This window comes from Eretmochelys imbricata, chromosome 2, assembly GCF_965152235.1.
Source record: "Eretmochelys imbricata isolate rEreImb1 chromosome 2, rEreImb1.hap1, whole genome shotgun sequence".
Classification (NCBI taxonomy): domain Eukaryota; kingdom Metazoa; phylum Chordata; order Testudines; family Cheloniidae; genus Eretmochelys; species Eretmochelys imbricata.
This window is the reverse complement of record NC_135573.1, coordinates 58881667-58895425: the sequence shown is the minus strand read 5'-3', so window position 1 is coordinate 58895425 and position 13759 is coordinate 58881667. Positions and strand designations below refer to the sequence as shown.

The following is a 13759-nucleotide window of genomic DNA, read 5'->3' as shown; positions in this document are numbered from 1 at the left end:
CTTCTGAGCTCTACCAGGAAATCCCCACCAGGTCACAGGGAAGCAAGGGTCTAGCAGCGGGTAAGCAGAGCAGAGTAGGAAGGTAAACTGGACTAGGGGTGGGATTGACCCTGCCCAGGAGTCCTAACTCAAGTCCCTTCCTTTCCTACACAGCATTCCCCAGCATCTTTCCCTGCAAGCCAGGAACCTGGTGAGTCCCCAGGGCTTGTCCATATGGGGACACTCAGGAAAGTTAAGATGAATTAACTAAAGCTGTGACGTTATAGGAATAAGTTAGAGCACATTTTAACCTCAGACTCATAGACTTTAAGGCCAGAAGGGACCATCATGATCATCTGACTGACCTCCTGCACATTGCAGGCCACAGAACCTCATCTACCCCTTCCTGTAATAGACCTCTAACCTCTGCCTGAGCTACTGAAGTCCTCAAATCATGATTTAAAGATTCAAGTTACAGAGAATCCACAATTTACAACTGCAAGTGACCCATGCCCCATGCAGCAGAGGAAGGTAAAAAACAACAAACAAACAAACAAACAACAACACAGGGTCTCTGCCAATCTGATCCGGGGAAAATTCCTTTCTGACCTCAAATATGGTGATCAGTTAGACCCTGAGCATGTGGGCAAGACCCCCCAGCCAGAAATTTGGGAAAGAATTCTCTATAGTAACTCAGAGCCCTCCCCACCTAATGTCCCATCACTGGCCACTGGAGATATTTGCTGCTAGCATACCATTGTATGCAGTCTCATCAGATCAACCCCTCCATAAACTTATCAAGCTCAGTCTTGAAGCCAGTTTTTTGTCCCCACTGCTCCCCTTGGAAGGCTGTTCCAGAACTTCACTTCTCTGATAGTTAGAAATCTTCAACTAATTTCAAGCCAACACCTGCTGATGGCCAGTTTATATCCATTTATTCTAGTGTCCACACTGGTGCTAACTCCTCTCCCTCCCTGATGCTTAGCCCTCTGATATATTTATAGACAGCAATCATATCTTCCCTCAGGCATCTTTTGATTAGGCTAAACAAGCCAAGCTCTCTGAGTCTCCTCTCATAAGGTAGGTTTTCCATTCCTCGGATCATTCTAGTAGCCCTTCTCTGCACCTGTTCCAGTTTGAATTCATCTTTCTTAAATATGGGAAACCAGAATTGCACTCAGTATTCCAGATGAGGTCTCACCAGTGCCTTGTATGATGATATTTCCTTATCTCTACCGGAAATACCTCATCTGATGCTCTCGTTCAGATGATCTTAAATCTCCTCAAACTACAGAAAACTATGGCCACTTTACTTCTGAATGACAGCATCCACGCAGAGGTTTAATGCACTTTAACTAATGCTATGAAGTTAATGTTCATGAGTTAATTTGTCTTAAGTTTCCTGTCTGTCCCATGTAGACAAGCTCCAGAAGATGTAAAACACCTCTGGGCTTGTCAGAATTCTAAGGGTTAAGACTAAAAGCTTTACATGTACAGTATTTACTGTATCTTTTTCTTTTATCTTTAACCTCATTTCCTACTCGCAAAAGTCACTGCTTGATAAATTAAATATTTGGGTCCCTCACATTCTATCTCCTCCATCTTTTGATCCTTTGGGACTGCCATGACGTAACAATGTAAAATTTGTGGCAACACAATCCCTTCTATAGGAACAGACTGGGTCATAGGCCTATAATGACAACTGCAGGGCCAAGCGGGAAGGGAAGCATGCACGCTGCCATTGAAGATATTCATGTTTCATTGAGGGTTTTCTCAGCTCACAGGAAAAACAGTAACACATTCTTCCATACGGATGCTGTGCCTGGGTCTCCGCATTGTGACAGGATCACAACAGTGTAGCCTTGGCACCACCTGTCCCTAACCCTTAAATCCTATGTCAGGTTTGTTGTCTTCTGTCTTTCTCATGGTGGCATGTTAATCTTTTTAACCTAATCTCTTATAATTCACATCCTACCAGAAGGATGACCGTAAGTAAGGCTGGAAATAGGTTTTCAAAGCTGTAAGTAATAGGTTTCAGAGAGGAGAGGCTCCCCTTTAAAGATTTAAAAGTTTGAAACTGAAGCAAAAAGTTTTTCAATAGTTGCAGCCAAGAGGTGAAAAGATGGTTTTGGTTAAGGAAGAGGACTGGGACTCGTAAGCTTTGGGCTCATTTCCTGTGCCTTGTGATGATCAATTTGTCAATGTTTATGAAGTTTCCTGATACGAGTGATGGAGACTACACAAGTACAATATCTATCTAAAAAGAGAGACAAGTTATTTTGGCTGATTAGTATGTGCAGTGAGGGAGAGACAATGTGGCCCACTGGTTAAAAGAGGGGACTACAAATCAAGTGAGCTGGGTTCTATTTCCTACAATGTATGCCAGCGGTTTACTTTGGGACATTGGATAAGCCACTTCACTCCTGCGTGCCTCATTTTTTCTTTTCAAAGCACTTTGAGGGTGTATCATGAAAGGTATTTTATAAATGCAAAGTACCTTGTGCATATTGAAAAAGTCAACTGTTACTGAAGGACATTAAGTCTTAAAACAATACTTGAAGATCTGTGCATATTTGCATATTTAATTACAATAGCAAATAGGAATTATCTGATAACCTTGTTTTTTAGGGGCTCATCAAAGATTTGTAATGAGCAGTTTTAGTCACACACATATAGATGTAATTAGCAACTATCTTAACTCCTTTGTAGCATTTTAAACATTGTCCTCAGATTATTTGAGGGACTCAAAAAGGTAAATATGAAACAAACACCTAGATGTTGAAAAATGTAGTAATATTTATGATATAACCAAAATCTTTAATAAATTATTTCAATCCTAATAATATATCTAATCAAACTGTTTCTTTTTTTTTTATCATGGATTATTGAAATATTGCTCATATATCTAAAGTACAACATTTCTAGTTACATTCTGTTTTCATTTTCATGGAAAACTGTTCATATTTTGACATTTGTATAGTTTTAAACCTTAGATCAGCTTTATGGATATACTCTACAGTTCCTAGAACTGCCAGGATATTTTCCGTCTACATTGCTCCAGATTTGGAGCAGTCTGTGTTTTATCTAGTAACAGAAACAACAGAACTGTCTGAACACCTAATGCTACTCAGTAACAATAAATGATGCCTTATGAAAACCTTTTGTTTTAGAAAACAAGTCTTCTTTTCTCACTCACCTCCCATAATTGCTTAAACTGGAATTGCAGGCCAATTAATAGCGTATGGCTAAGATAATCATCATCACACTGAGGGGGAAAAATGGTAAAAAAGACACTTGAAATATTCTCCACTATTTGAGAAAGGTTTCCTGTCAGTTGCTGGGCTCTGTAGAAGTATATGTTTAAACACACTACCTAGAAGAATGCTATTTTTAGTACGGTGGTACACTTCAAAGCATTTCCTGTTCAGAAAGTGTTACACCAAAAATAAAATGAGAAAAGTAATGGCTCTTTTTGCTTCAGAACATAAAGACTCCCCCTTACCCAGAAACCACTCCATTATGGGGTTGCTTTAAAACTTCCTGTGACACAGCACACTGAAATGAATAATTTAAAAATACACCATCCCTTTGGGGGGAAAGTCAAATAAACCTGCACAGTAGGTAACACGAGCACAAAGCTAGTTTTCATATAAAGGAGGAAGAAGAGGGGGAGGGAAACAACACAGGAGGATGGAAGAATTTAGAACAAGAGTCTGTGTCCTAGTCTTGTATTAAATAGTTCCAGCTTTGATCTAAATTTAGGTAGTGAGTGTTTCCTGTGAGACACTGTTTTCCAAAGCTGAAAAGTTTTTGATGCTAAAATATTTTCAGTGATTTTATAAATTGGGTAAAGTGGTTATTTATATAGGGTACTGGCTTGCAGTTAGATAAATGCTTACATTATTCTAAACTCATCACCACTTCCTTTCCTGCTCAATGCTGGATTTCTCTTGGTTATTCTAGTCAAGGTTTCACAGAGTCTTAAATAAGGTTTTGAAATGATCTTTTAAAAAGAATTATCTTCGGAGATTCAGCATTCTTACAAAACAACTACTGCCATTTAGGATATTTTTGACATCTCCTTATTTGCCACTCAGCTAAACTTCAGTATTGCTAGCTCATGATTTTTTCGTGAGTCTTGCAACATTTGGTGTTTTTCTTACAGCCTCAGCTCTGGTAGTCATGTGACTGAGAATCTCCGCTTTCACTATTATTTTTTTAAAAAAAGAAGTGTCTAGCTCCTACGGCTGTGAAGAAGAGCTTGAAAACATGAATACTGTGGACTGAAAAACCAAAAGGCTAAAAAAAAAATTTTAAAAAAAATCCAAAATTTATTATTTTTAAAAGTCTCATGAGTTTTTGGACCTTGACATATTTTTGAACGCTTGGGATTGGCAATACTGAAACAAACTTCTTCACTAAAAGTTAGTATACTTACATATTTAAATTTAGTGGACGGATACATAGCACAAGTCTCTAAGCAATTCCCTCTCCACAAAATATATGCATTCACCATTGAATATGAAACTGAAATTTTAATTAGTGGAAAGGACAGCAACTGGGAACCATGAAAGTAACCGACTGCCTCTTTTAAGAGCACCAGGCATAAACACTGAAATAATTCTTCTAGAGACTACCAGGTTGTATATTCTCATGCTAGTTGAAACTTGGAAGGCCAAACTGAGTTCTTCCTTACATCCCAGTGTAAATCTGACATAATTCCAGTGACCTCGGTGAATAACACCAGATTTCCACTGAGATAACTAAGAACAGAATTTGATTCGGTACATTTGAAATGGTTTATTGTTGTCAGTTTGGTTTTAACATTCTGTACATCCATGATTTTTCTAACCTAATGAAGTATTAAGTTCTCATTTAGAATCCAATTGCTCCCACTCTAGCTATATTTAAGGCATTACAGAATATTAGCTGTATAGAGAACTGTATTAACATCCAGGCCCGAGGATTAATCACTAAGGAAATTAGTATAATTTGGCTCAGTTTCCCTCCTGAAGGGTACAAAGGATTGAAAAATTATAGTTGCCCCTCAGGGATGGTAGCAGCTGTCAAGAGTTATCCAACCAAAAGAAATAAAGGCGGCTTAGAAAATGCTTAGTTGTATGTGCTCCGAACAGTGGGATGGTGCCCTGCTGTAATAGCATGTTTGGCTGCTGTGTTCCATGATTATTACCTTCTCTCTAGAACTGCCTATTGGTTAGAATCTGCTGACACAGCAGATGGTGTGCAGTGGTTTAGGGCTTAGGACATGTGGTCTATCCCCCAAAATCGGGGGCTGGGGGGGAGGCGGGGAGGGGAAATGGTAGAATAGAATTCCCCACAAAAACAAGCAAACCATCAAGCAAACCCACACCTAAGAATCAAATTAAAAATGCACAATAAAAAAAGGAAAAAGACATGGGCTTGACAGTCATGAAGGTCTACATAATTTCTTAACTGATCATGATTTACAGAGTAAGGATTGAGGCACAAAGCGTTGCCAAGGGATTAATGACCAGCTGGGAGAGTTGATGGCACAGGTTGATGCTACGGATCATTAACCCCAGCTAGTCATTAATTCCCCAGGAAATGCCCTGTGACAGAGCTGTTATCGCAATAACCCATTTAAAAAATAAATAAATAAAACATATTAAAGGGGTTTACTTTTTGTGCAGTGTCATTATTTCCACGGAACAGCGAAAACAGAACGATTCTGACCGCCACTGCTGCTACCGTACAGGATATTTCTGGGAAGTGAACCACGAACAGAAGCCAATCAAGTGTATCCTTCTATTTTGTACAGACCCATCTAATTTACTCCCAGACATTTTTATTCGGACTGAGTAGCACTTAGAAAGCATGAGCAGGATCCGGCCCATTTCTGCGCTAGTGCTGTGCATACCCAGGAAGACACTTCTCAGTGCCCTGAGAAACTAAGAAAGGAACTGGTGGTTGAATTTTAGAGCTTTATGAGTTTAAAAACTAATGGGGTTGAACAAGGAAAGTCCTTTTGTTTTGTGTCTCATCTACAGGTCCCATTAAGTATAAGCAACAGCAAGGCAAAGTCTGAATCAGTCCTGCAAACACATCTTTGGGAAAGCATTCATTCCAGATGTGAGAAGTATAAATAAGCATGTGCTAAGAATTAACCCAAGGTACCACGGCTTCCCCCTATTCTAAGTATAGATGAGATACCTTTTTAGTGCAGTGTCATTATTTCTGCAGAGCGCTTTAGGTATTAGACCACCTTAGCTATCAGTATGTGGTCAGTGTTTGCAAATGTTGACTTCTGAATGGTCACTCCTGTTCTCCAGCCGCATTCACACCACCGGTCTGTTCTCCCTAGAAGAATGATGATCACAACCTACTAACCCATTTTGGTAAATACCACCATTTGGAGCCAAGACTGGAACTTGAGGAAAAAATGCTTTACCTACTAATCTACCAACACTGTCAAGAGTCACACTCTCAATGGAGCTATGGAAAGGGTGGAGAGGAAAGAAATGCTAGATTAGAACATCTGATTTACACAGAAACATCACCCTTGTAAGAATGAATTATCAAATTTATCCGAGACACTTCTTACCTGTTCATTAGGCTCAAAGTTTATCTCCTCCTTTTCTGTCTTCATAGCTATTAACTTTGTGCTACTGGAAGGGTCTGTTTTACTGTCCAACCGCTCCAGTTTTGGGGTTACGTCTGGTAAACCAATATCTTTAGTATCATCTTTATCTAGCAAGTAACGAAGTAGTGCATTTTCTTTCTTCTTGGGACTCACTGGTTCCTGTTTAACAGTCACCTCTGAACCAGGAGCTGTGCTATTGGACTCCTGGTTCAGCTCTTTGCCTGTGGCCTCTGCTGTAAGCTTGGCCAAGTCTACAGGAGAACTGCTGTCCTGCAAGAGTCTGTGCAAAATTTTATGCTTCTCCTTGAGCGAGGTTCCATGTGCTGAACCAGAACCAGATAAGCCTCCAGTGGAGTCCTTGTTAGCATCTCCCATAGAATTTGACAAGGGTGAAGGCTCCATCTGATCAGATTTGGTGGTCAGCAGCTGTAAGAGCTTTGTCTGGCTTTTGCCATCATGCAGTCTGTTCTGTCCATCAGGCCGCTCACCACTGATAACCTGGGACACATTGTTATCATTACTGTCTTTCTGTTCTCCTGAATGGCAGCTGCTCTCTGTTTGTCCAGTTGTACCTTCTGATTGCTCCCCATAAAGTCCAAAACAGTCTTTAGAGTCCAGGCTTCCCATTTTGCTCAGCTGGGGAGGATTCATAGTAACAGGGGAATTTTGTAAATTACCCATTTTTAGGTCAGGTGAAGCCAACGATGACCCTAGAGAAACTCCATGACCCTCACTGAGGGCTTGAAGTGCATTTAGGGAACTGTTGGTGTAACTATGGCTATTTCCTGTGCTGCTGCAAACTCCCACAGGTGAATGCAAGCTTCCTGCAGGAGAAAACTGACTGGGTGGAATTCGAGGACTTCCTGCCACTCCAGGACTCACACGATGCCTTGGGGAAAGCATAGAGTTTGGCTGCCCTGGGTTCATACCAGGGCTGCTTTGTGAGGGACTATTCATTTTTAGTGCATAGTTACTACCCTGAGGAGTGGATGCTTGTATGCTTGACACATGGTTCATTCCCCCTGAACCACTAAACCTGCCTGCTGGCATGCCCATTTGTTCCTTTGGGCCATTTATGGCAAAATTTATATTGCTACTGATGGTCATATCCTGACCTGGGTTCCCACTGCACATGGCCTGATGGGCAGGGCTGCTGGAGCTAATTGGGTTCAATGTCTTCCCCATTGCTTGTCCAGTCAAATCCTGATTCATTCCACAGACATTTTGCTCTCTGTACCATGAAGGGAAAAAACAACAGTCTATTAGCTAAAACAAAAGAGATCTTACAAGTTGCGATTACAATTTAAAGTCTCTTTTAAAAATATGAGAGCAGACCTGCAATTAAAAATCAAGATATTGCTTCTGACAAAAGCCATCTGCAATTACCAGCATGGCTACACATGCACAGTTTTCAATGAACACCTACAGTACGTTTTTCAGTAGCTTATTAATACATGTGTGGTTTAAAAGAAAAAAAATTACACTTCTCTTAAATTACAAACAGTAGATAAAAGTAGATAGGTTACAATTACAATCTCTTCCCTCCATACAGAATGAGTTACCTTCCATAACTGAGGGAGGTTTCAACTTCTTAATTTTACCTCCTTAAAAAAATGTCCTATAAATTCAGCTTTATAGGACAGCTGTGGCCAGATGTTCACCAGAATTTTGAACTTCTGTGAAGAAGCCCTGCTATAGGCTTGGAGCTTCTGTGGTGTTTGCCCACTAGGCTCCCAATGAAAAGCAAGTTTAAAAAGTCACATCACTGAGCTGCCAGAAATGTCTAAGCTGCTCCAAGCATGGGAGCCAAGAAAACTACCGGAAAAAGTTCAGAATGAGAAGAGTGTGCCACCATTCTGGTTCTGGACAGATCTTTCATGTGCAAGGTGAAACTCATATCACGGAAGAGGGTAGAAAAAAGCAGCAGACAGAGAGGAAGGAAACTTGGAAAAAGCTCTTTAAAGAACATCTAAGTAAAATGTAGACTTTAATTATATTCTGTGAGAATGCAAGGTTTTTGTGCTTCTGTTGTAAAAATTAAGCTTGTTAAATCAGACATTTTTTCAAGTTCTCAGAGCTTTAAAGGGACACTGTCAGGTAGTTTAGATCAAAAATCTAGATTCGGAGGGGGAAAAAACACCAGCAAAAAACAACAACAACAACAACAACAACAAAAAAAACCACCTGGGTTTTCAAGAACAAATATTAATGGAAGCATGTTCATGAACTTTTTAGTTTAACATATAAGCATTTTTGTTTGGATTTAAACATTCCTTTGCAGCATTTGCTCAGTGAAGAACTTCAGCCAAACATTCAAACCTTGCAGTGCTGGCGCATGAGAACCAGGAAGAGAAGCTGACTACAAACCAACCCTTAGCTATTTTTATTAGCTAAGTGGAAGTAAACAACATAAATAGTAAAAATTGAAAGTATATTTAAAATCCATCTTGCTCTACCAAAATGTATAATTTTTGACCTGACAATTCTTCCTTAATTTACAACTTTGGCAGACACTCATGAAATACTAATCCAAACAAAACACGTTTCAAGTTGTTAAATAGCAACTTTCAGTGAGGTGAGTGCAATTCCAAAATCCATAATTGCCGTAAAATTGTTTCAGTTTGAATTAGATTTATAGGTGTATTCTTCTCCCTAAACACATAGAAACGTAGATATGCAGTGAAACAGCATAGTAATGAAAAACCCTGAGTAAAGGTTGTACATGGAATATGACACAATATACAAGTACCTTTAATGACCTAATTCATAATTTATTTTTGAAGTGATAGGGTCAGTGATTATTTACTCTTGAATTCAATACTGTTGACTTGTCTCTCACTTTTTGGAGGCAATGCTCTCGAATTAGGGTGCCATATATTAATGTATTTTGCATCAGAATGTACGGTTGTGAAATCATTACTCCAAGCACTAACATGATCAGGTGATTTGATTGCCAGTCTTGCAAAGTGACATATTTTGTGCACCCAAAGCATGCTCTAATAGTCACACGGCAGTCTTTCACACACAGCTATGCCCAGGACCATGACACACCCAGAACTATAGGAATTTACCTCTGATGTTTTTAACAGGTAGTCGTGTCATGGCAAAGCAAGGCAAGCCAAATTTCTGGTTTCTATCATGCAAAATGCACAGGGAACTAAAATACTAATATTAAAAGCATGAGCTCAAGATAGATTTTGTGATATTTAACAAGAGTCCTAGAGGCAAAAATCCAGCATGCTATTTGCCTAGCCATTGAGCACAGTCTGTTACTGCTGTAAGAGCTGATCTAAACAACTTTTATTTTGCTTTAATGGTACCAGTGGTAGACCAGCTGAAATGTCAATCAGTCTAAACAATCTGTACAATACAATTCTGTACCCTCACTATGTCTATGCCCAGGGTGGGGAAATAAGGAAAAAGGCTTATTAAAAATAACAAATATTACCTGTGAAGCATATGCAAGGATATTACAAGCTGAGGTTCACTAGTAGTCTGAGAACGGATGAGCTTGCTCTTCGTTTGGGCAGCAACTATAGTGCCATCAGACAAGGAAAATCGATAGACAGAACTGAATGCTAGTCCCTGCCTCAGCACTGTAAATAAGCAAACACCATAATTAATGAGGAACCATAATATAAGTAGATTACACACATAAAACCTAAATCCATCAGTAATGGCTGCTTGGGTGCATCCTTATGGCGCAACAGGAGTTGTGTGATTCACTTTACACAAGAAGTAAGGGCTGTTAAAGAAAACACGATGTTTTGAAGATTTTAAACACTGAGGTGCATGATGTAAAGTATATACAGTAAAGGAACGAGCATGTGCTGTAGAGCGATCACATCAAGAGGGCAGTTGAAATAACAAATCTGCAATATACATGAGAGAGAGAATCCACAAAAGCAATAAAATTAGAACTTGGGAACACAATGCATTTCAGTGGAGGAGAGGCCCAGAAGCCAATTCCTCCTTTGAGTTAGCAGATATGCAATATCTTTTCTTTAAATATTTATCTAATTCCTTTTGCTGCTCTTAGAATTTTTCCCCCATGCATATCACCTATTCCCCATGAAGACATCTTATGTAAATGTCATTGCTGTCTAGCCCTTTAGTTATCATAAGTCCACCTTTTTTTTTGTTCCTTGTTCCAATAGTCTGTAACAGCTATCCTCTCTGTTCCCTTAAAAAAATGCAAAAGCATCTCTAAAAGGGACACTTATCTGGATGTGGAAAAATTGGAAAGAGTCCAGCGGAGGGCAACAAAAATTATTAGGGGACTGGAACACATGACTTATGAGGAGAGGCTGAGGGAACTCGGATTGTTTAGTCTGTGGAAGAGAAGAATGAGGGGGGATTTGATAGCTGCTTTCAACTACCTGAAAGGGGGTTCCAAAGAGGATGGATCTAGACTGTTCTCAGTGGTAGCAGATGACAGAACAAGGAGTAATGGTCTCAAGTTGCAGTGGGGGAGGTTTAGGTTGCATATTAGGAAAAACTTTTTCACTAGAAGGGTGGTGAAACACTGGAATGCGTTACCTAGGGAGGTGATGGAATCTCCTTCCTTAGAAGTTTTTAAGGTCAGGCTTGACAAAGCCCTGGCTGGGATGATTTAGTTGGGGATTGGTCCTGCTTTGAGCAGGGGGTTGGACTAGATGACCTCCTGAGGTCCCTTACAACCCTGATATTCTATGATAAAAAAGCAAATATTAAAAAACCCCAAAAACACATGATGAAACTTCTTATACAAGTTATTAAAATGCTTATTAACATTAGAGAGGCGTCTAAGACACACTTTCCCAATGTTGGGGTTGTTTGGATTCAGGATTTTGGTTTGATCTATTACATAGAGGTATGCCAGGGCTCTTACGTTTGGATCTAGATCCGAATATCACCAAATTCAGCTTTGTGGCTCCCAGTCTCTACTTGTGACCCATCTCTAATTAAAATTGAAATATTTTTTAAAAAAGCAAAATCTAAGCATTGATGCAGTTCACTTACATTTTTGCCCTCATATAGTGTAACTAGATCAACCACTCTCAATTTCTGATTTTCATGCACAATCTCAAAGCTGTTATGCTTCAGTAGCAAATGTTATCGGGAATGTTTAAATGCCTTCCCCTAACTGATTATTTCCCCAGGAATTAAAAAAAAAAAAAAAAAAAAAAAAAAAAAAGTTTCTGTATCAGGTACCATCAAACATATTAGCTAAACAGCAACTAGACTAGATTTTGGAACTAAATCCTGACAGCGTCTCTTTAATTTCCCCCCTCTCTCTCTCTCTCACACACACACACACGTTTTCTGTGTATTTTTATTATTATTAATAGTATCTTCTAATCCCTGAATTGCTGTTTTCTTTTTGCATGCTTTTTAATTTTCCCTGTCATAAAAAAATGATTAGCACCAAGCACAGTTTTCCAAGTGTGGCTTTATTACTCCCTTATACCGTGCTAGAAGAGTTTCTTCACACTTGTTATACTGGTATGATTGGTTTCCTTCCCTGCCCCCACACTGTTCTTACATAGTGTGCTGCAAGGTTTGAAAGGATTATTTTGGCAGTGAGAAAACAGGAAACACAAGTTAGACAACCAGAAGAGCTTTGGCAGAGTAAAAATGTAAAGAAAAACAAAAACCAACAACTATGAAACAATGCAAAGCAGAATTTCACTGCAAGGTATGTCATTGTTTAAATTTAACCTTTGGACACCACAAAGTTCAGTGCTCTCAGCCTTAGCAGCACAGGCACACACCACATCAGGAAATTCCAACACTTCATGCCAGCAGGATAGATGTGAAATCGCTACTTAAATCATTTTTTGAACTAATGCTTTAAGCAAACAAGAATGTTTCCGTAGTCTTCTTCCGGAAATGCCTTGTTTCTCACTTCAGCCAATAAAAAGAGAGCGCATTTCAACCAAACCAGCCACACTTTGCATTTGTCACTGAGAATCAGTTTGAAAGACTTTCATTTTTGATTCTATATCCACAGTTCCTGTTTTCTGACAATGACCCAAAGTTGTATCTGGTCTGAGCGTTCTCCAGATATGCCCTCTTTTGTTCCATCCCCAAACTTCAGCAAAGCTGTGACTCTATAGATTTCATCAGGACACAGCTTTGTGAAACAACATGCCTGTTGTCTATGTGGCCATGCAGACTGTTATATAAGTATAGGCTACGTTTAAATCTTGTTCAACAAATTTGAAGCCAGATTCTGATGACCTTACATGTGGAAGTACTTTGCTCCACAATCAGCTAGTCAGCATAAGTAATCAGTATTTAGCTCACGGTTAGAGCTAGTATAGATGATGTCTGAATAAAAAAATTAAATCACCTCACCCTAACACACACCATGGGAAACCTTCCATTACCTTCCACTATCCTGCACCCTACCTCCCTTGTTATCTATGTTCTTGACTGCTAGGGCAGTGTTCTAGAATACCTACCAGCTGGTGGTCTGCCTTCAATGTAGTACAACATGCTACAGCTTACACTAGCCATCAGTGCTGCAGCTTCAACAGATGACAGCGAAGTTTTCTTGTAGTGAATTTTGATAGTGAATATCCATTTTTTGTAGAGAAGTAGAATTAGATCCTTGAATGATTTCAGTGCACTGTAACATGTACGTTGATAGTATGGTGAAATATTGCGTAATGAAAGTTTTCGGTAACCCTCTCTAAGACAGCTGCAATGATTTGAACATTTAAGCACAGATGGCTGATGAGTTACAAGCATATCACAAAGCACCCCTTTAATGTGTCAGAGTACTAACAAGAATGGTAAGGTTGAGACAGAAAAGTGGTGCAAGATCTCCCCAGAGATAAGTTTTCTTTACTGTTCATTGGAGATATTGGTTTAGAGGGAGGCTCTCAACATCCCTTAATCGTCCCACGTGGATGTAATGTAAAGAGAGCATGACCAATCCCCAAAGCAACAAACACACAGTTTAAATACAGAAAACACTGAAATATAAACCTAACCTTCCTGATGATGCCTCTTGGCAAAAGATATCTCTCCCTCATGCTGTGCATGGAATCTTTGAATGCATCTTCTCACCAAATCCTCCCAGCCAGGTTTCATGGCTGCTCGCATGGTGCTAGTGTCTAGTGAAGTTATCTTGCCTGGGTTAAATAAAACAGTTGTTAGTGATTCTCTTAA

At 39.4% G+C, this 13759-nt stretch overlaps 1 protein-coding gene across 10 annotated transcripts in view; it reads right to left on the bottom strand.

Annotated features, from left to right (window-relative positions):
* Positions 1-13759, bottom strand: part of NCOA2 (nuclear receptor coactivator 2) — a 255379-nt gene that overhangs the window by 39331 nt on the left and 202289 nt on the right. For all 10 annotated transcript variants that reach the window (XM_077810162.1, XM_077810156.1, XM_077810159.1 and 7 more), the window contains 3 exons: positions 13582-13722; positions 10050-10197; positions 6563-7832 (listed from right to left, as the gene is read on the bottom strand). In XM_077810162.1, coding sequence (XP_077666288.1) covers positions 6563-7832; positions 10050-10197; positions 13582-13722 — 1559 coding nt within the window. The remainder of the gene's footprint in view (positions 1-6562; positions 7833-10049; positions 10198-13581; positions 13723-13759) is intronic.